General features: G+C 38.9%; 1 protein-coding gene across 2 annotated transcripts in view; it reads right to left on the bottom strand.

The window, feature by feature from the left end:
- Window positions 1-21749: 21749 nt before the first annotated feature.
- The window catches only part of TFDP2 (transcription factor Dp-2 (E2F dimerization partner 2)), a 44355-nt gene continuing 42367 nt past the window's right edge, over window positions 21750-23737 (bottom strand). For both annotated transcript variants that reach the window (XM_010568340.1, XM_010568339.1), the window contains exons 11-12: window positions 23267-23372; window positions 21750-22376 (exon numbers count right to left, since the gene is read on the bottom strand). In XM_010568340.1, the coding sequence (XP_010566642.1) occupies window positions 22193-22376; window positions 23267-23372 (290 nt within the window). In that variant the 3' untranslated portion in view covers window positions 21750-22192. The remainder of the gene's footprint in view (window positions 22377-23266; window positions 23373-23737) is intronic.

Here is a 23737-nt window from a genome sequence, read left to right on the forward strand (position 1 = left end):
ATTCAGCATGATTTTTGTTGTCTACAAAAGAAAAATTTTTGTTCCTACAATATGCAATGGGTATTTTTGTAATAATAGCATGCATTAATACTGAATAAGAATGTTCTTTCAAAATATTCCATTACCAGTGTTTTAAATCATGCACTTTTAGAGCTGGGATACCTGGGTTCTTGAAGATATGACTAATTGCTTCTCTGTATATTAATACTGCCTGAAAGTATTTTAGTAGTCGTGAGGGAACTTGAAGTGTAGATGTTGCATCTGAAAATGAAAAGGACTAGCTTCATGTAAAGAAATTTTCACATTTGTGTTCACTTAGGAATGGTAAGATGTTCTGGAGAAACACTCAGTTTTCAAATGAGCTGATTTTTGTAACAATTTCTCTTTCAACTTATCTATATAGACAAAGCATGAAATGGCAACTCTTCAGCACTTTTCAGACAGGTAGAACTCAATAAACTTCTATTCTCCCTAGATTTTGTAGAAGTGTTTTTTTGGTTTGTTGGTTTTTTTGTTTGTTTGTTTGTTTTTTTAATTTAATCACATAAGGATTATCGTTTGGGGGGAGGGAGAGAAAGAAAAAACTTTTGAAAGTGTTCAGCTATCAAAATTATCATGTAAAATGTATGTAGGTAATGAGTCTAGTGTTAAACTATTTAAACTGAGCTATTTCCTCATTTTTATTTCTGTGCCTTAAGACTTTGAGTAAGTAAATGATCTAGCAGTTATTTATCAACAGGTGTATTGACTATTAGGACATGATAAAATTACTATTTTTCTTCATGTGAAATTTACAGTAAAGGTTCCTTGGACTTAATTTTAAATCATGATTAAGGATTGAAATTTACTACCTTGTTACCAGAAAGCTGAAATGTTTAACTTTTATACTGGTAAATACTTGTGCCTTTGAGTCTGGAACAAGGATTTTTAAACATTGTGAAGTTGCCAGTTGTTGCAGGTGCTGTTTCATACCACTGTGAAAACCTACTTATGTCCAGTTCATCTGAGGTGGTACTTCTCTTTGCCATGCCCCACTCCCAGTCCCCCTGCCACTCCACACATGAACATACACATGCAAGATTAAAGGGGAAGCTGAAGAGAATATTGTTAAGAGACAAAATTAGCTGCAAGTTTTATTTACATTGGTCATGTAGTGGATAAGATGATCCTTTGAGGACAGATGACATTGAGCACTGACCTGCCATTACTTCCTGCTGGGGATACTGCTGCTTCTAGGACACTAGTAATGAAAACAAAGATACCCTTTCCTTTTGTACTGAAATGTCTTGTTTAGTAGTTCCGAACCAATAGAGAGAAAACAAAAAAATCTGGATGCAAATGAAGAGTAGAAGGAAGAGTTGTAGACTAAAGGAGTTGTGAATCAGTATAGAGACAAAGAAAATAATTGCGGGGGGGAGGGAGTGGTGGGGGTGGCTTTTGTTTGGGTTTTTTGGGGGTTTTTTTTAATCCCCTGCACCCTGCCTCTCAGTAGGAGATTTGGAAAGGAAAAATTCATTTCTCTGCACCAAGCCCTGCTGACTGATTTCCTACAATGTTTTAAATGAAATGTTCTTGGGAACCAGGCACTGAACCTGCATTTTCCCTATTTCAGGATTTTTTTCTACCTCTCTGTGAACCTTATTAATCATAACTTCTGGATGATACAAGTCAAATAGAGCTTGAAGCTGAACATGAAGTTTTGCATACTTAAACATTCAGAGAGTACACTTTGGTCTTACAAAATGAGATGGGTCTCCTGTGATGGAGGAAAATTTCTTAATTGTGTAATTTAAGGCTTAACTGAAAAATACTAGATTTAGATACTAAGAGTATGTGGGCAGCTCTGAGTATGGATTTCCAAACCTCAAAATCTTAAGTTTATCTTTTTGCAATTATTCAGAGCTTTGACTTCCTGCTAGTGAAACATTCATCTTATTGCTAGTTAGGCAGTTTGTTAAAACATCTTAGCATTCATGCTAAATTTACTGTCAAATTACTGAAGAATTTTAATGAATTTATCTTTATGTTAATGTTTGTAGTCAGGGCTCTACCCACTGAGGGTAGAAGAAACTTCACCTATAACAGGCACAACTCTGGTCTCCCTTTGCTACAAGCTGTTGCAAACTTAAGAAATGGTCTGAGGCCATTGTGCTTTCTACCTGTGCTGTATAATGGGGGAATATAATTATTTAGTTCAGTCCACCCTCTACATCAATACTGAGTTGTTTTTCTGGTTTGGTATTTTTTTCTTTTAGGCGAGAATAAAGAATACATGTGGTGTTTCCTTCCAGTTTACTTTTGAAGAATATCCCTTCTGTATTGGAAGCTTTACTTGTATTGGCTATGCTGGGGGCATAAATAGTTGAAGTCACTTCTAACCTCAGCTGTTTCACATAATGAATCTTTGTCCTGATGCTTGTTTTGTTACAGGTGTTGGGCTACATGTGAAAAAATGTGACTCCTCTTTTACCTTAGAAGTTACCTGACTATGAAGTCGGTGTTGCTGTAGACAAAGATTCCATCACAGAGGCTTGATTTCACAGTAGTCTTAGTTGCCCTTCAGTTAAAATACATACAGTAACTGTCATTGTCTTGTTAGAAGACGCATTTTAATACAAAAGATCAGAGTGAGTTCTTCTGTAGGATTCTTTCTACAATTTTTCTTCCTGTCTAAATGGGAAGGAAGAAAATCAATAAAGCTAAGCTGAAAATTCGGGTTATTGCAGTTTGAAGTCTGTTAATTTGGTGACTGTGGTTCTTAACATAAAATCAGTGCAACATTAGGATTATCAGAAGCTTGCATGTCACTGTGTAGTTTGTTTGGATCAAATAGCTATAATAATTCATGACTAAAAGTAAGAATTTTTTTGTCTCTTTAAATCTCAGGCAAGCACCTAAAGAAGCCAGTAAAGGAAATTTCAGAGTTATGTTCACTAGCATGTACTTAAGTCTTTTTATGTGGTGCAACTTTGAACAGTGAGTATTGCATGTAGCTGTGGAAGCAGTGCCTCATTTTGATTTTGCATTAACTAAAGGGAATTGCTAAGAGTTCAATCTGGATTTGGCAACAATTCCTTAAAAGGGCTGATAGGTATCAATGTATTTGAAACAAAAAATGTGATCCCATATCTTATTTTAGAAAGTATACTTAGTTGTGTATATTATGTGTTAGAGAGGATTATAATCTTTTGAATTTGCTCTACAGTTGTATGGAATTGTACGTGTCCTTCCAGTACCCAAATATTATATGGCTTGTGAGCATATTAATGCTATTTGTATTTTTCTGACTTGAGAGAGCCCCTACAGTGATAACCCCTCCAGGGTTTATTGTCCCTAACAAGGTCTCTCTTAAACCTGCTGTGGCTGTAGATTCTAACTTCAGAAACTGCTACTTCACTCCTAATTACAAATGGGACAGATGCACTTACTTAACACTTTATTAAATATTTTAATGGCTATTACTTAGTACCAAGTTGCCTGAACATTTTAAGTGTTCTTGTGAATGAGAAAAAGCATAATGCATCAGAGCTTAGGTGAGTTTTAGTGTAAGGAACGGTTTTTGGTTAACTCGTGACTTCTTTTTGCTTCTTTTGCCTTTTAAGTTTAGGGACAGGTTAGCATAGAATTAACACAGCATCTGTAATTCTGTAAGTTCCTCTCTAAATTTGTCTGGGTTTAGAAATTGCTTAATTTAAATGCCACTTACAAGTGGTAGTAAACTTCAGCCTGATTGATTTGAATGTTACTTTAAAACAAATCCACAGATAAGGTTACAAATCTTAATCTCCTCTTAAATTGCATGAGTGGCTCTGCCTTCTTTTGAGGTGGCAGGTATAGCAGCAGGTCAGTATTTTGTCCTCTTGTTGCCCTACTAAATCCCTAAGCAGACCACTCAATAATTCATTGAGCTATTCACTTAAGGCCAACTATAGCTGCAGGTATAAAGTTCACAGTTTTCTGAGACTTCTCCCCTGTTCCCCCACTCTCAGCATTTCAGGTGACTAAAGCCCAAGCATAGTGAGCCAATAAAGTACAGAGCAGTTTAGCTGCTAAAGAAAGTGAATCAGAATCTGCTTCTTGACTTTGTGAGAAAGCCAGAAAATAAATTTACCTCTGGAAAAGTAAAGCTGAATTCAGATTAATTCCTCCGTGTGGGAGCATCTTAGTTACTTCACTTGATGTTTTATATATATATGTATGTCTTCTCAGTGGATGGTGCATGGAGAGAGCAGGGACTATCTCCTGAGGCCAGCTATACAGCTTGAGCTGGAGGAGTGGGCACTCATGTTGGCAAGACTTGCAGGTTCATTGTAGTGCAGTCTCATCTGTGCTATGGAAGAGAAAGGAAGTTGTATGGCAGGAGTATGTGAAAGAGGGGAAATGTTCCTATAGGTATTTCCCGCAGTCCAGATTGATAGGTCTGTATGCTTGTGGATTGAGGAGACTTTTCTCCCAAGGGTAAGACAATAGCTGTTAAGAAAAGGAAGATGTAATGTGGACTGATTGGGAACTGGGGCGTTGTCAGGCACACAACAGGGAAGGTTTGTAATGCTTCTGTGGATTGTATAGTAACTTTCTTGTTGGGTATGAGGAAGCTTTTTGAAGCTGTTAAGAGATTGTTGGGAAGGTCTGAAGTGAATTATATGCAAACCAACAGCATTATGGATAGGAGAAAAGTTAAAGAGGTAAAGTATAATCTGATGTTTTGGTGGTGGGTGTTTTTGGGGGTTTTTTTTGAGAGCTATATGATCAAATATTAGCCCCTTTAGTAGCCTTTTCGTGTAATGTACCACATAGTTTAGAATATTATATAGAAAAAAGAGATTAAATTTAGGAAAACTGGGGACAACTTACAAGACAAAAGTAATATAATTTCTCAGTGTAAATTCCAGCTAGAAGAGAACAGATCTAGACTTCTATCACTTAAACAATTTTCAAATGGAAGATGAGAGTGAAACTGATAGGCATAGAAGGGTTTGCACTGAGGTTCAAGGTGATGCATTACCTACAGGTGAAGTCTGAAAGGCCTCTTAATTTTATTACTTATCTTAAAGGATACAAAACCAGAACACAGTGAAGAACACCCTTCATTACGTAAAACCCCCTTTAATGTGACAGAGAAGTAACTGACCCCAAATAAAGAGTATACGAAAATGCTTGTAGTTTTTAAGGGTTTACCTGTAGTAGTAATATCCTCACTTAAAGCTAGGGCATTTCAGAAAAATAGTAAAAGAAAGATCATTAGGGGCACTGTAGTAGTAAGGTACAAATTATACTGGAATGGCAGGGCAAGAGTGGTAACTATTAAACAAGGTAAAATAGCTGTCGGTGAATAATACTGGATGTTGTTTGGGCTTAATTATTTTGTCTGCATGGGAAAAGTGCTATAGGGTTAAATTAGTAATGAGTTATCAAGATTGTACAGTATCAAGTACATGAGATTTTAATGTCAAAATCATATCTAAGTCTCTATAGATTTTTAAGATGAGAGTGCATTATTCCATTAATGCAGAGTATAGAATGACCAAAGAAGATACAGGAGGTGATAAAACCACTAGGTCATGTTCTGAGCACTGACACAGAATACACACGTAGTGCTATACAAGTCAGATGATGGTGTGTATTGTGTTTGATTCAGTCATGCTTAAAACTTTCCTGATGTCTTAATAACAGAACCAGGGGAGGACAAAAAAATCCCACAAAACAAAAAACCAAACCAAACAAACCCAAAACTTTCCAAGATTGTTCTGGAAGAAAAAAAAAGTGCTCTGTAGATCTCGAACTTTAACATAGTTTGCCTTGACAAGTGTCTGCAGGCCCACTCAAATAACTGGTGAGACACCTTAAGTGGGTTGCAAATCTGAAATGTACACACTGTGGAATGTGTCTTGTAACTTTTAAAATCACTATATCAGAGTCCTATTTTCTCATGTGGGAGAAGGAAGATGGATAGTCATCCCAATTTTTTCTTGCTATTTCCCCTCCTGTTCAAAGATTAGTTCTGATTAATAGTGGGAATACTTCTATTTGCTATCTTCCCTTTAGTAGTTGTGTTTAGCTACCCAGCTGTTTACACTTGGTAGTGGAATAGATAATAGAAGAATATCAAGGATCTTCTTAGATAAGACCTTTAGTTCCTCAAAGACCTGTTTATTGCTAGAGTTCAGGAGGATGTCTAGAAGACGGCTTTCTTCTCCAACATAGCCATCTGGTGCAGCAAAAGAAAAGATCTATGTGTTGTTAACCCTGTAGTGTTTTATCATAATACACACAAGCCCTGATTTGAGGTGTTCTTCAGGAAACTGCAGCCTAGAAAGGTTGAGAAAGAGCACACAGGTCAGTCAGTGTATATGTAACAGCTTACTGATTTTTGACCATTTTTGAATCTTTTTGAAGTAATGTGTACAGTCTCTAGCTGAAAATAATAGGTATGATGATTGATCTGGATGCTCCTAATGGTTTGACAAATACCTTGAAAATTAAGGTCTGTTTGTCACCTGTATTTTTAGTGGATCAATGTAGCTGTCTATAGATTTGCTTCCTGCTGCAGTGTAACACAGTCAGGCAGAAAGCTGCTGCAGTGGATCTCATGTTTCCAAGTGCCCCAATGCGTTTAAGTAGGTCAGAAATTGCATAAGATGCCATTACTGGAAACTGCTGTAGGCTGACTTGCATACAAAAACTCAGCAGTGCAACTAGCAAATGCACTTTGACAAACAGAAATGCAGCCATGACTTAAAACATGACAAGAAATCTCTCTGAAATCTCCCTAGGACATGAATGGCTGTTGGAATCGTGAAATGTCTTTGCCTCTTGAGTTCATGTTCCTGCTATCTGCTGAGCCAGAGTTGCCTGCCTGGCTTGTCAGAGGTTTCACATTGTTCTTGTCTGCAGGGAGCTCAGGCACAAGGCTGCTTAACTCATTCTGGATCGCGAAAGATGTATGCTCTATTTTCCTGCTTACCAAGCTCCTCTTAAGAACAAACATACGTAGCACAGTGAAAATCATATAAAGTTAAGTAACAGCTCTTCCACTGACTGAACAGTTGCTGGTGATTAGTAATGACCAATGGGAGTCTGTGGATCTAAGTGCAAAAGTCTTTGCAGTTTCTGCACGCAGGAGCAGCCATTGCTGTTCGGTTTAACACTAATGTGCCCTGTGGAGCACTGAGCAGAGTACAGTGCTTGCATTTTCCCTCTTTTGAAGCACTGTTTCATAGCTTCAGCACAGAGGGGGAATACATGCCTAAGTATCCAATTTATGTAGTATTTACCTTCTTTATAGAGTTACAAAAACGTGTAAATGGAGAAGGAAACAAATAATTCTGGAAATGCGTAGTATCACCTTCAAAAGCTCACCAGTGTGCATTCGTTTTCTGGTGTGTGGGCATCCCATACCCATGAAACCAGACTCACGTGGTTAGCAATGTCTGTTGGCCCACTCTGTTTCTGTGCCCTTGTACGTCTTCACTACACCGGGCAGCATCGAGAACAGCGCATGGGCCACTTACCTTCAGGTTTTGTATCTTTTAAGAGTCTGACCATTGGTAAGGGCAGTCTTCTGTATTTTTTTTTCTTCTTGCTACTGGTATTTTCATATAGTCTTTTTCTAACACAAGTTTAACTACTTCAATAGAAACAAGAAAAAAACCCTCCCGGTTTGAGGGATTATATCCACTAGCAATCAGAGCAGGGTATATTTGGCTGCAGTTATCTTTTAACTGTGAATGGTTTATTAGTCATAAAATATACCACTTGATGAATGCATTTTTCCAAAGGTTTGAAATAGGCATACTCGTCTACAAAATGAATTAATGAGACCTATGTCTGAGTCTGGCAAAAATTCTTTGGACTCTGCAGTTATTTATGAAAAATCTTTGGCAACCAGTACTGCTTTTATTTCCTGGAATTGTTGCGTCTCTGGTGATATACCCATTTGTTATCATGCCAATCAGGCATTTCCTATAGATAAATAGATGACTCGATACCAATCATCTCAGGAACACACACAATCATCCAGTTACATGGGCTGGAAAGGGTCCTCAGTTAATGTACAAACCTGATCAGGTCTCTGCCAGTGCAAAAGCTTCTGCCCCTAATTTGCTGCTTGAGGGCCAACAAATACTGATCTGATAAATGCTCTGATACAGTTGACTCAGTCATTTGGTGATGGACCCTAGACAGAATAGACCTATCACATTCAATCTTAATTTAATAGTCTTAATATATTGCCTGATGTCAGAAAACTGTAGGTAGGAGCTTGGCAGAACATGAATGAAGTTTGTAAGCCTAGAATGTTTCCAACTTGGCTTTAGTCATGCTGAAGAGATGATGAGAAAATATCAAAGGTGAGAAGGTTTTAAAGTAGTAACAATAAAAATCCTGGGCTTACATCAGAATGGCTAGCCTGACTGCAAACGGCCAACAGCTGTATTAATTTACATCTCCAGCTTACTCTACAATTTGGTTAATTTACTATTAATAACACTTAATTACTTTGTGATGGTAATGTGAAAACGTTATCTTAGTGTTAAGATGATAATTGAAAAGAAAAAAAATAGGTGTCCCACAAAGGGTGTTTTGCAAGCACTGGATCTTTTCCCATCTTGAAGTTTTTGTCTGCAGATTCTCCAGAGCTGTTTTTAACTCTCCAGTGTATTTAAAACAGTTAAGGTTTTTCCCCTTCAGAGATTTGCCACCCATTAGATCTAAGTGTTTAGTTGAATCTCGTTTTTTTTCCCCAGTTAATACCATATAGATTTCACACACTTCATATGAATGTATTCTGCCTGTCACGATTATTCTGTATTACTCTGATTGCACGTTCAGAATTTTGAAGTAACGATCTTTCTTCCTCACTGTGAGAGGTCCCTTTCTATGGGAGTGGATCCCTGAATTTCCTAACTCCAGTCAGGGAGTCTGTGCAAGGACTAAGTTGAAGAGGTCCCAGGCACTGCTGTGGAAGGCTTTGAAAGGAGAATAGGCTAAAGCATCTATCAGAAACTGTTGGGGTTTGGCCACGTTTTCTTAATTATTTTTTAATGAAAACAGACTCTCTACTTCTGTCAGCTGAATACTGCTGACCTACAGCATGCTTCAAACTCTGGAATTTCCTACAAAAGTCCTAAAATAATCCTAGGGGAGGCTTGTGATGGGGCGTGTTTTGCGTGTGGACGATGGCGGCCAGGCCATGCTGCCTGACCGCGCAGTGCTTCTGCGCTGCTGGCGAGCCCCTCGGCAGGCAGTAACGGGAGGGGTTCAGTACCAGCCAGACTCCCCCGGCCAAAGACATGCGTGTCGACTCATCTTCCAGACGTGTAACACGTCACTCGGTAACTGGAGTCTTTTATTGCAGGCAGCCGTGAAACTAGTCATTTAAGTTAAGGGGTTCCATTAGCTGAAGAGGTGTTTCCAGTCGAGCTTTGCTAATTCCAAACTCTTCAAAAATCAAGAACGTTTATGAAAAGGTTGATTTAGCTTTTGATTGCCTTCTGGTTCTGAGTCTATTTACATCCTATGCAGCGTCATGTACGTGAGACTTTTTCTTTTACTGCAAAACTCGGTATTGTGCGCAGCAGCGGCAGCAGGTGCGTTGCCCCGGACAGCCTCACCGGGCCAAGACGCCGCGCTGTAGCCTCCTCCACTTCCTCGTTTGTGTTGCCTTCCAACAGAAATTAAATTGGACTTCAAAACAACGTACAACCCCGGGTATTAAAAGAACGGTTGCCCGTCCCCAGGCCGCCCCGCTGGGCCGGGCGGGGGCAGTTGTGCCCCATCTCGCCGCCCCGCACCTCACAGCTCCGGCCCCGGCCCCGGCCCCGGCGCTTGGAAGGCGGCGCTGGCGCGCGCGGCGGCCGTTAACCGTTGGGGGAGGGGGCGAGGGGCTCGCCAGAGCGACCCAGCGGTCCGCCACCGCCTCACCGCGGGGCGGAGGAGGGGGGCGGCGCGGGTACCGGGGGCCGCGGCAGAGGGGGCGGGCAGGCGGCGAGCTGGCTCCCGGGTGGGGGCGAAGGGGAGAAGGGACAGCTGCCCTCGACGGGCCGGCGCCTCAGAAAGGGTAGGAGGGCGGCGGCGGAGCGGCCGCGGAGCTGCACACACACCACCCACCCCCCCGCCGTCAGCGCGGAGTGCCTGTGCCTGGCGGTAACGGGGCTAAACGCCGCCTCCCTCGGCACGCCTGTGCTCGGGGGGCGAGCGAGGGACCCCCCTCACACGGAGGGGCTGGGCACGTCCAAGCCTGTGTGTATCTGGTAGAGCTGAGAAGAGAAGGTGCTCCGTCGGTGGTTCCAGACGGCGCGGTGCGTTTCGACCCTATGCTCTGCAGCTGTGGGGAAGACGTGTGAAATAAGCGTAGCTAGGTGATACCGCAGGTGCGAAAACTTAAAATGCGACTTTGCTTTCTGGGAACTGAGTGCAAAACCAGGTTTGGAGGTGTTAAGACGGTGGCAGGTGGCATTGCGTTGCACCACGTGTCTGGAGTACAGGGCGGCCATCCTGTCTGCCTTAGGCCAACAGCCTGTTAGGCCTTTGTGTTCCGTTACTGTTGTAGTAAGTCTGCCCAGAGTTCTCCGCTTGCAGGGTGCGCTGTGCTGGCCCTCGCTCTGGGAGGAGGGCAGAGGTGCCTGCGAGCCAGCAGTCCCCAGGGTGTGCAAGAGCTCAGTCATCCTCTTGTTGCTCAAGAGCAGACTGAGCTGGTGAGCATGTATTCCTGTATCACTGAAACAGGAACAAAACGGACAGAAGCAAATACAGGCACTTGGCAATACAGGATATATCCTAAAGAGAGGAACATAGGGTTTTTTGGAAAGAAGAATAATACGGCTGTTGTGGTCATAAGTTGCCATTCCGCAACGGTAGATTTAAAGCACAAAAAGTGTCTCTTAACAAAACACGTGAACGTGCAAACACCTCTTTTTCTGATGCTTAACTAAGGTGTGGCCTTAAAACATGCTGGCAACTGTGGAAGCTCCACCTCCCCCCCCTTAAAAAAAAAATCTTACCTTTACCGGAGAGAAGCTTTCTGTGGGGTGCAACATGGGCAATTACAGTGTGTGAGCTATCTGTGCTGAGTTCACACCCTTCCTTACCTTGCAGTAACTTGTTCTTGTCCATGCCCTCAACCTAGTCCAGTTACTGAGAGCTCTGAATGCTGTTTAATTTCTTTCTGGAAAGCTGGAGGCTTAAATTGTGCACAGGTAAATGCTAGAACGTTTTCCCATCGTCCATGTGGTTTACTCATTTGAAATGTTTTTTAACTCCTAAATGCGCCAAGAAATTTATGTCCTTGTGGTGCTTATTTATTAAAAATAACTTATGCTGGCAGGTGTTTAAAAATGTAATCTGCTGGTTTTTACATAATATGGTATTAAACGGGATTTTTGTTATTTAACATCTGAAAAATAATGTTCAGTTAATAGTGATAGATTAAATAAATGTAATATTTGTATATTGTCATTGCTGCGTAACGTGGGCTTTAATGTCAAGATGATGAATACTTGGGTTAGCACAGGTCATTTGAACCAAAAAGGAGAGTATTGGTTTCATGTACTGAAGAACAATGGTGCACAGATAATTTTGCCATTTTGTAACTCTGTTTGTGGCCTTATGCTGGAAGAACACGAACCCTTCTGTTTTTGCCAGTACTTCTTCCTTTTGATGTCATCCCATTGTTGCAGGCTTTTATGTCACTTCCTGCTCAGCTATGCCTGGGACAATGGTTTTCAGTTACGGTTTGTGGGTCTGTGAGTTCTATGAATGACTGGGGAGGGATTCTCGAAGTGTAGCAAAATCAAGCCTGCAATTGGTTGTCTGGGTGGCAGCTGTAAGAACCAATAGGCGGGAATGCAAATCCTTCAACAACTTGTGTTTTTTTTCAGTATGACAGACTTGGTTTAACTATTGTGCTAGATGAGAAGTACTGTTTATCCTGTGAAATATACAGGAACAGTTTCTTGTGTTTTGTTACCCTTGAACAGTGGTTTCAGCAAGGAGACAATCCCAGTGACATTAGGTTTTTGAGCCTTTTCAATAACCTACAATCTAGGAGCAATGGAATAGGAATTCGATATTAAGTAGGACCCCAACAGCAAAGATACATTGTTCTTCAGGGAGATGAAGGACAGGCATACTGCAGTAAAGCTGAACCGTGTTCAGGAGCAACCTACACAAATCACACGCAGTCAGGGACACTACTCGTGACAGTGGACTTCCACAATGAAGTATTGTTCAAATTTATCTCTTATCCTACACTTGGGGTTGAGACAAAGCTTAATGAATAATAAACCTACACAAATTTGGTGGTTTTCTTTTTCTGGTTTCCCTGAATGTTTTGAGATCTTTTTGCTTTCCAACAGAATGTGTCTAATTCAGCAAAATACAATTTTAAAGACTATTTTTTTAACCAAGGAAAAGATTGGTTGTTGTCTCAATGTTTCTGTTGTTAGCACAGAGCACCTTAATGCTGCAGCAGTTACCATTGCTTGATTCCTTTTTTTAGAAAATGTACAGATTTATGTGAAGAAAAATATAAAACAGTTTGTATGATGCTATCTTACTGGACAGTCAAAGAACTTCTAACCAAAAGCATTTGTAATGTCAGAGAGCTATTTGCAGACTTCTCCATTCTTAGAGAACCATGCCAAGTACTTCTTTCTTGGAAGAAAAAAAGGGCTTTTATGCTTTAGCGTTTTCTCAATCTCTGTGTTGGTTGGGTTCTTGAAGGGGGAGATCCCCAGGTGAAAACATGGCACAAAGAAATAAAAAGTAGCTTACTGCAAAAACCTGTCCTTTTAGATTCTTTAGAGGAGAGTATTTATTCCAACCAGCTTCCCCATTAGTTTAATGTTCCAAGGAAGGTACAGATTTTTAGACTTTTTTTTTTTTAAATAAGCAGTATCTTTATTACTGAGATTAAGACTGTATCCTCTCATTTCTTCAATTGTGTTTCTTGCCCATAAAAACCACATGATGAGTTTTTAGCTAATTATTTGGGGCTAACTGGTGTCTGCCAAATCTATTCATGAAAATGCCTTCCCAGCAACGCTAGCTGTCTTGGTTTCAGCTGGGATAGAGTTAATTTTCTTTCTAGCAGCTGGTATAGTGTTCTGGTTTTGGTTCAGTAGGAGAAGGATGTTGATAACACACTGATGTTTTCAGTTGTTGCGAAGTAATGGTTATACTAAGTCAAGGATTTTTCAGCTTCTGATGCCCAGCCAGCAAGAAGGCTGGAGGGGCACAAGAAGTCAGGAGGGGACACAGCCAGGACAGCTGACCCAAAGTGGCCAAAGGGGTATTCCATACCATGGGATGTCACATGCCCAGTATATAAACTGGGGGGAGCTGGCCTGGGAGGGGTCGCTGCTTGGGAACTGACTGGGCATTGGTCAGTGAGTGGTGAGCGGTTGCATTGTGCATCGCATGTTTTGTATATTCCTATCCTCTTATTGTCATTTTATTATTGTTATCATTATTAGTTTCTTCCTTTCTGTACTATTAAACTGTTATTATCTCAACCCACAAGTTTTACTTTTTTTTTTCCCCATTCTCTCCCCCATCCCACTGTGGGGAGGAGTGAGTGAGCGTCTATGTGTGGTGCTTAGTTGCTGGCTGGGGTTAAACCATGACACCAACACATTTTAAATGAAAGGGATCTGTGCTAGAGTTTCTATTTATTACGCAAGAATGAATTTAGAGTTTTTCAAGTCTTTTCCTATTGTCTTTTAACCTATCCTTTCAGCTGGTTTGAGATTAAAAATATTGAGTCATGGGTCTTTGGAGCATGTGGAGAAAAATGAGCATTGTCAAATTACTTGGCAATTTTTTATTTGGTGGAGTTGGAAAACCAACACAGATGATGATGAGGGACCGTATTTAATGCTTCTTAAATTCTTATCATTTGGATTCTTGCTAACAAAATATGGGGAAGGGGTTTGGAAGGATATATGTTCAGAGCCTATAGATGTTTGAAGGGTGTCCACAAGATAGAGGATTTAGCATGAGACACAAGGGTAGCACACAGAGCACTGGAATATGGCATGCTGAGGAGAATGCTGTGAATTCCTTCCTCGCAGACTTGACTGTTAAATAGAAAGACCTAACACTTTTAAGAAAACAGAATGAAAAAGTCTGTGTGAAATGTGCATTCAATTTGACATTGAAATTGATTAGCTGTTTCTGAGGCCTTCTTTTAGGTATAGTTTGGGTGCATGTCTTGATGAGATAGGGACAATAATATTCCTAAACATTTTGTCAAGTTACTTTGTCAAAATGTAACAATTTCAGAAGTCCAGCATCTTTCCCTGGATAATGACATATTAAGTTTTTCTGAATGGTAAACTAACCAATGAGGCTGTAATTGCTAGATTTTTGTATGTATTTTCAAAACACCAAAGGATGCAATATTTCTTGGACATTAAATTGTAAAGTAGGAGGTTTCTTTTTTTTTTTAATTAAGTGCAGGTACTGTCAACATTAACCTTGAACAACTTTTTTCCACAATGTTTTTCTCAAAAACAAGCCCAGTCCTGTTGCCTTGAAATTCTTTTATTCAGTTCTTCTACAGTTAAGCTTTACGTTCCTGTTCACAGACAACTGGATGTTTTTCTCCAAAGCATACATAGTTTTCACTTCAGACTTGTCTGCTCCCCACCCCCATTTTGCAATGTACAATTCCCACTTGCAGCATTTTCAGTAAACATGGGATCAATTGAGTATACAGAAATATCTTTTTCTATAAAATTTCCATTAAAAAAATAACAAGTTTTTATTTACAAAGTGTTTGCTACTACAAAGTAATATTTCCTATTGGTTCAAATATACTATTTGCTAATGCCAGTGTTCCTATTAGGAAAGTAAAACTTTGTATATGCATTTTTTATATCTTTGTCAGTGTTTAAAGCACATATAATACTACCACATTCTTTTTTACACTACTCCTAGCCACATACAATGTGGTAGTAGAAATTAACACTATTTGATCAGGACAAAAAATCAGCATAGCTTAATAGAAGTCTTTCTGCAAAAATAAAACTTTATAATTTAAAGGTATTTGGAAAGAAAGAAATCTATGGATAATTCAAAAATACACAGCAAATTGTTTAAGAGATGGACAACTTGGACTTTCTTGAAGACGCAAGAGTCTAACACAAGAAAAGGGAGAAAAATTTCTACCAAAGTGTTTGCGTGACACTTTAAGCCAATATATATGTTGGGGGAAAGACGACTGGATTAAAAAATTAATTAAAACTTCAAATCCCATATAGTTAGCACCCTCATAAATTGGATTTGTTGGTGTTGCTTTTCTTCTCACCCACCATGTTTACAAACTCTCAGTTCAGCATTGAAAAAGGTCATAAAATACCTTTGTCCATGACTGGCCTTGTTCTTAAAAAAAAAAAAAAAAAAGTCTTATTTCATTTAAAAGTTAATGGAGTTTCAAGTGGTTTCTGCATTTTAAACATAAAAAGGAAGTGTCTCTACCACTCTCTACTTCCATGTAGAATATAGTAGATGTTAAAAAGTGGTACTGTAACTGGGGGACAGATGGACCTGCTTTTACCATATACTGCGTGTTGCAGCGGCTCTGTAACATTGGTTGATGTGTATGTCAGTGTTAACTCATTGCCAAGGGATTGATCTATTGCCAGATCATCTAAGAAGTGCCAACAGACATGTACTGTTGTAAAAACTGTGCCTGTACTTGCTGGCTAGTTACTCCTGATGTGATGTAGGATATGCAAATACAAAGGTTGATGCCTTGGTCCTGGGGCATTATTTGCAGTCAGGACCTAAGGAACGAGGATGAACTTGTATCCTAGTTCTTCAGGTTTGTTCAAAGTAGGATTAATTTTTTCACAGTAGGTACTTGTGAGACACAGTGTCGTAACATTTGCATATACTTCTCTGAAGTATTTTTCATAAGTACAGCCTGGCTTTAGAGACAAGGGAAATGTGCCAGGAACTTGTGTGATGGCTTGTGATTCAGCTGGTGTTTTCCTAGGGAAATTCTGGGAGATCCGCTTAATCCCTGCATGAGTGCAACCAAATCTACTAATTGTTAAAGTTATGTTAGAGATTTAACCAACCCACCAAAAACACTGGAGACTGATTTTGTGGACTTAACCTTTTCTGGTCAATGCTTTAACTTTTGTGGCTGTTCAGAATAATTGTATGTGACCTAAAAATTTCAATGGGAAGGGCTATGGATACGTGGTGGTTTTTTCCCCTCTTGGACTGCCTTGGTCTTACGGGTGTACCACTGCTGCTTCATGGAAGGCACAAGAACCAGATAGTGCTAGGGATTAATTGCTCTGTTTCACTCAGCCTGGGTAATGAGAATAGGCTAAAAACAAGTCACTGTTGAAGACTCGTTTTTGTCTTGGAAAAAGTTTCCTATATACTGCATACATGAGTTTGATTTACATCTATAACTGGATTTAAATTTTACATAGCTGTATCCTGCTATCCCCATGGTGTTAATATATGTAAAACACCTACACCTGGAGAGCATTAAGTATTTAAGAATGGTATTTAGAGATGTCAGAAGATTAAGTGCTTGCCACTTACTCTAGCCAGTACTAAGAAGAAGTGCAACTGTGGGCTACTGGGAGGTTCCTGTATCTGCTTGGAATTATCATGGCCCTCCTACAGATACTGATCTGATCCAGGTTAGCCTGCTTTTCTTATTGGAGAAAGGAAAAACTAAGAAGTTATTCATTTGCTCCATATTGTTCCTAAGCAGGAGGCTTTCTCCTGGGATTTGGATGGTTAGATCTCAGATGTTTCTTCTGCCCAATTTTGAGCAAGGATTTTTGGTGTCCTGCAGGTTAGGTGGATATCCTAAATGTTGGATTCTTGGGTAGTGTCAAAAAGATGTAAGCAAAAAGAAAACATTTTGGTTTTGGCTGATCTTTGGGGTAGGCCAGACAAGGTAGGAGTATTAAAGATGTAGAAATGAATATGCACTCTCTAAACAGCTGTGATAAACAGCCCCTTCAATTGTTACTGTCAGAGTGCTTTTATGAGCATTCCCTCACCTAACTGTCAGTACCAGCTCGGTTAGGTATCCATGGAGGCCAGCTCAGGTAATTAGATTGAACGAGCTAGGAAGTACTTGTACGAGCAGCTCCACAGTGACTTGAAAGGATATTAATACTTAACAGAGGGAATCAACAACTGGGAGCAACATTGGTTGTGGGGATTTTTTGGGCAATATACCTGGGTCTGGGGGAAAACAGTTGCTCACAGCCTCTTAAAAACACACACCAGACTAATTTCTAACAGCTAAATAGGAAAGAGACAATCTGATTTGGGAACGTGGTTAAGTCTAAGGAATGAAAGTTTCAGGAAGTTTCATGGTATCAGCATTTGGTTATGTGAACACCTGCCAGCAGAAAATTAAGTATTTAGAGCTGGGAACATGCTTGCAAGGGTAGGTATGTGATAATCAGAAATGAGGAATTATTTATTGGCGTATTACTTCTAAACATAGGTCAGAATTCAAGAAGTGGCACATTGTAAAAAACAAAATAAACAGAGCAATGGTCCTTAGCCTCTTCCTCGTTCATCAGTAATGCTGCAATAGGCACCATTACTCAGTGCTGAAGGCTGAGACGCCTTCAGCCATAAAATACACCAGGCCTTGGAGTAACTGAACCGCAGCATTTCTTTAAAATTAATTAAGCCTGTAGTAAGCAGAAGGATGTCACCTCAAAGTATGACTAGTACTAGAATTTTTTAAATAAAAAATTTAAAAAGCTCATACAGTCTTTTCCCAGCTTCATTATATCTGGTTATTTAAAATACTTATGTTCCTGAGAGACTCTTGTAATGAAAAGATATAAATTAGGTGGGTCAGTGAGAAGGTAACTTGTTTTGGTTTGTTTACTATGTACTATACCCTGTGGTTACTGGCTTTGTTTTTATATTAATCCAAAACCCAAACATCTTTAACTCACTAAAAGGAAAGTCTTCGATAAACTGCCTGCATTATTTTCAGCTGAAAAGAGCCAGTTAATTATAAAAATTAGTATTGCCCAGTGTTCAAATGTGATTAAGTTTCAGTTGTGCTCTTGAATTAAAATGGTGGATATGGTCAGAAGAAAGAGCACTTGACATTTAAAACCTTAACTGTGGAATTCTAAATTCAAGGATCATTTTATGTATGAATTGGAGGGTTTTGTTTATCTTAACCAAATTCTAATTTTTTTTTTTAATTAGGCCTTTTTACATAATGTTACTTCAGGCTGACTTAGTTGATCAGCACAAGTCCTTCTGTGGGTATTCAGTGTACTCAGCAATTTCCAGCAGCTCAAAAGGATTAGGAGTATTTGCAAGCTATAGTTGAAAAAAAACTAAGCAAAACCCTTAACCAAAATGGAAGTATCTGCAGTGTGGCTTGTACTAGGTTTAATGAAGTTAGTTAAAAATCATACCTTCAGTTAAATTGGTATCATTTGCTTTAGTCTTTACTTAAATATACGTACTTTATTAGATTAGATGGATTGTTGCCGTTAATTCCAGTGTTGAAATGAGAAGACCAGCACACCTTAATTTTAAAAACCAAAATCCACATACATTAGGTCAGATTTCCACATAATAGAAAAATGCTGTCTCCCACTCCTATTTTTTCATCTAGTTTGTGGTGCTGACTTTCTAAGTCAAATTCAGATTTTTCAAGCACCATAAAATAAATCCAGAAATAAAGCTGTTTACTGCAATATATATGAAAGCATTTACACATAACACTATATTGCTTGCAGCCAAGTGCCTTCTGAATGTGTAACGAAGAAATAGTGTTCCAAGACAGAAACATGTCACGCATGAAGATTTAAATGTTAACTTTGTCTCATAAGAGATACCATCGAGTACCAGTTGCTACTTGTTTCATGGGAATGAATGTCATGGGTATTGCGCAAGACAAGAGAGGATGATGGTAACTGAACAGAAAATGGGAAAACCAGTCTTGCTAATTACAATTTTATTCTGGAAAGTATCTGCTGCTGGCCTTCAGAGGGAAGGCCTGCACGTTGAAGCAACTGAGCACAACTACTTCCATCAGCTTCGTGGGAGCTGTGTGGTTGCTTAATACCCTCAATCTTCTTGTCACTCGTAATTGCTCAAAGCTCCACTCAGATGCAACAGCTGCATTTTGTGAGATCCTGCATTTACTTGTTTTGTTTTGGGTTTTTTTGTGTTGTTTTTTTTTTTTTTTAATATGTCAGCTAAGATCAACAAGAATGATTGAAAGGTTTGCCTGAGATCATACATGACTGACTATGGCTGGATAAGGCCCAAAATTTTCCTAAGTTCCCAGACTTTAGTGTAACCACAAGACTGCAGTGCTTTAGTTGAACTTCATCCTCAGCTGGAACTTGGCACAAAGAATCCCAAGGAAGGAATTTCCTTTTGAAGTCTCTTCTAAATGTTATAACTTGTTTTGTCCTTTGTATTCAACTAGTTCAGGAAAAATAACTTCTAAAGTCTTGGTTCAACTGTCTAAATAAATGTTATGTGCTCCTAGATTTTTTTTTTTTTTTTAAGTTGATAGCTTGAAGATTGCCAGAAAGCAAGTAGTTACGCAGTCTGCTGCTTTGAAGGACATGGACGTCAATGGAAGGAGGATATAATTGAAGATCTTCCTCCTGTAAAGCAGAAAAAGCACACTGACTGCTAATAAAATACATTCCATTTCTGGGCAGGAAGCCTTTTTTTGCCAGGTTCTTACAGTTCAAAGTGCTCCTCTTTAGCAATTGTTTAGTGTTTTGCTGGTTTTTCTTTTTTACAGAGATCTTGAGTGGGAAGTGTGAAGAAAGTGTGAAGTTAAATGTGCCCCTAATTTATTGGGGCGGGTGGAATAATAACTTAAATGTTCCCCTCTTAAAGAGTTCTTTAGGATCCCGCATACATCAGATATCTTTGATCTCCCCTCTCCAATGAAAGCTGACTGACATGACAGGTTTTGAAAAAATGGGTTTTTAAGAATAAAGGCAATTACCTGTTCAAATTAAATGTCATTCATGAAGCTGACAATTCCATAGTAATATGTGTGGAATATCTTGTAACCTTCTCCTCATCTTATTTCAAAAGTGAGCCGCTTCAGTCAAGTGCATTGACTCTCTCGGCAAGAATTATTATTTTGCATTTGTAAAGCTTTTCTTCATATAGAGGTAGCGTTGCAGATTTGGTTGAAGTGAGGTGGTGTAAATCCCTCAGTCTGCTGTTGCCTGTGAGCCATGAGCACAGGACAGCCTTAACAGTCTTGCTCAGAGGGTGAATAACATGGTAGGCATATAAGAATTCTTTTAATTTGTGCATTTGCAACTCACTTGTGTAAGCCAGATAGCTCTACGTGCTCAGTCAAGAGGTATACCTAAATAATGGTGCCGCCCTAACTGTACTGCAAATGCAGAAGTTCCAACTATCTGTGAAAAGTTTCTAAATTTTTAATGCAAACATGCCAGTGTGCTTGTATGTTACTTGCAGTTTTACCTGTCCTGTACATAGCTAGTTGTGTGCCAACTCTTGTACAACAGCCGGCAGCTTTTTAGCTGGAGCCTCAGTTTATCTCACTAGCTCAGGCTTGGTGCTTTTGGATCTTGTTGGATTGAGTGCGGGTTTGTCTGTAAAAGATGATGTGGACATACTGCACACTGTACTAGAGCAGTCAAGGGATACAGTTTGCTGCCATTGCTCAAGCAAGTGACAGTATGACAAGCTGCCTGATCTCGTAACTAAGCAACAGAGCCAACGTCTTTGAGCTGACAGCTAATACACGGGTACTTAGAAATAGGTCAACTATTTACATACAGTATAAAAACTAAAAAGAAGTAACACTATTTTAAACTGGATTTACCTAATTAAAAAGTTAACTTCGAGACTAGCTAAAATACTGAATGTTAGGACACCATCGGAAGGGTATATCTACAGTGTATTTTGCTCTGTTATTCAAAGTTTTTTTTTTTAAAAAGGTCTTTATGATTGGATGTGATGTTAACTATAGAACGTGGATTAATGGTTCAGATGGGATTCATGTTGTGTAATTTTAGCCCCAAATTATTTTAAAAAGTGGTTTGATACTACTATTTTTCTAAGGCGTATCAAGGCGAGTACAACAGAAGTTCATTTTAAGAAAGTCTATCGTAATCCAAGATGACTGGAATGCAAAACATGAAATGATGTATTGTTGAAATTTTATTTTTTTTTTTCCTAAGAACCTCAACCTGTGACTTTAGAAGTTACGTGACCTGCCCACCTTGAATTTGAATATACTGCCTTGAAAACATGCTGGCTGAGCTCCTTAACATAAAGGCCTTTTTTAAAAAAAAAATAAAACAACACATGCTATAAAATCAAAGGGGTTATAAAGTTAGAACAGTAAAGGAGAAGCAATACTGGATACACTATAATCTAGAAATACAATTTTTAAACTTTTTTTCCTTGAAAAAAGCTGGTGCAGAGAATACTGCTGTTTTTATCCTGACGGTTTAATAATGGCTAAGAATAATCACTTATTTGTAATAAATTAGGTCTGCAGTATAAATGAATGTACGAACCTTTCAAAACAGACATACTATTGTTAACTTTTAGAGTATCTAAAATGGATTTAAACTATTTCAAGATTCATTTAATCACTTGCAATTTATATTACTTTAAGAATCTTCTATACAGCAAGTTGAACAGAAAAAAGCAAACATTCTAACAGCCCCTTTGCCCTAGAACAATTTTCATATAAGATAGTTTTAAATAGCTATTTTAGCGCATTTGCGCATGCTCTCTCTTCCCCCTTTTTCTAAAGGTAGCACAGCCAAAAGACAATGCACGAATTGGTGTTTGTTGACTGACTCTGTTTTCTTCTCCATCTGGTAAAGATATGGGGAAGACAGAGACTTGAGACACAATGTCCCAAAACGGAAAACATGAACTCAATGTTTACTTCGCCAAATCTCCAGGGACTTTGTTCTTTTCCTTGGTTATAGTTGATAAAAAACAAATTTCTCTGTGTCTGTGTGTCACTCCGTGTTCAGTTACAAAAAGTTTTCAATTTCAGCTGTGGATGAATTTGTTTGAAGCTTCCATTTTGCTTCACTGAACACAGTGCAAACCAAGGCAAGAAACTTTTAAGTAAAATCCAAGCAGGAGCTCCCATTAAGAATATTTATGAGCAGCATTTTGTATATTCTGTGTTCTACTGTCCTTATTCTGGGGAGGAAGAATCCTCATCTTCATCCTCTTCATCTTCATCATTGAATGAGCATGGAGTTTCTCCCCGTGATTCAGAGTGGCGTGATGTTGCACTGCTGGACTGTTGACTGCTAGGGGCAAGAAACTGCCCAGTTGCTAAGGCCACTTCAGCATCCAAACACAACCCTGGATTCTCACTATCAAAACAACAGAAATGTCGAAGTTTAGAGCATTTCTCGTGAAGTTCTAAGCTTTCTTTTTGGCCTCTGCTTTTCCTTACTTAAAGAAATGCTACTAACAAGGAAAAATCTAAAAGCTTTACATTTAACACACCTAATAGTTATGAAAACTGCTAAAATACTGCACAGTCACATAAAAAAGATTACCGGATGGCTTTTTTTTCCATAACCAACTAGCAGAATTGCTCAAGCCAAAGAAAGCTTAGAAAAGACTAAATCTATCACAATTTTGTCAATACACAGAAATGCTTCCAATATGGAATTAAGCTATTAAATGCTATGAAGAACCTGTCCCAGAATAATCCCTCTTTCCATTTTCTAAGTTACAGGTAACCTCCAAGCAAAGTATGGTTGTTGAGGTATTTTTTGGATTGGGTTTTTTGTTGTTGTTGTTTTTTAATTTAAAATTATAATTAGACTGTGTGGACTAAACCTCTTTCAAGAGAGTTTAAGCAGTAGTGCATTTAGACACCAAACATTCTCTTGTATTCTTCAGAAGTATTATCAGGCTTTTTTTCCACGTGTAATTACATATTTCTAGTCCATGCCCAGACAGGAATTTAAGGTTAATCAGGAAAACTCTATCCTTATTATTAGGGCTTGGAAGTGTTTGTATTCTTTTGAAACATGGATACAAAATAACTAGTATGCTCAAAATTCAAAGCATGTTGAATTGACCTTTCAAATACAATTACCAAGACGACAGAATAGGAGCCTTTCCACAATCAAAAATCAACCATAATAGAAAAGATCTTATTTCCTGCCTGTAAATGGTATGAAATAGTGAGGTTACTGATAGTACTACAAGCATGTATTGCTATCCTTGAATAAAAAATTATTTTATTTACCTTGATTTAGCATCAGAAGTACCTCCTGCTACCTCTAAATGTGAAACTGCTTGTGCTGAACTTGAAAGTAACCCTTGGTTTATCCATGAAAATCCTGCAGACATATCTAGAAGAAAGGATAATTGTATTTATGATAGTTACTTAAATTTTTTCTTCCTTTTACAATCTTAAACTTTGCATTCTCTTTGCAGTTGGGATTCCTTAGTTTAGAAGTGAAGGTACCAGTAGCTTGAGTTGATTTTATACTGTAAATGTGTCCTGTTTACTCAAGATTAAATTTTATATATTTTTATTTATGTATATACACCCCCCCCCCCCAGTGTTTGTGGATGCACACAAGCCTTGCACTCCCTCACTCAGAACTGTGGTTATTTCTATGAAGCTTTTCCCTCTGAAGAGAATTCACACTGCAGATGACCCTGCCTAGTAGGCCTATGCAATCAATCACAGGTACCTGAAATAGAGTTTTGG

This window comes from Haliaeetus leucocephalus, unplaced genomic scaffold (assembly GCF_000737465.1).
Source record: "Haliaeetus leucocephalus isolate CR32 unplaced genomic scaffold, Haliaeetus_leucocephalus-4.0 Scaffold240, whole genome shotgun sequence".
Lineage (NCBI taxonomy): Eukaryota > Metazoa > Chordata > Aves > Accipitriformes > Accipitridae > Haliaeetus > Haliaeetus leucocephalus.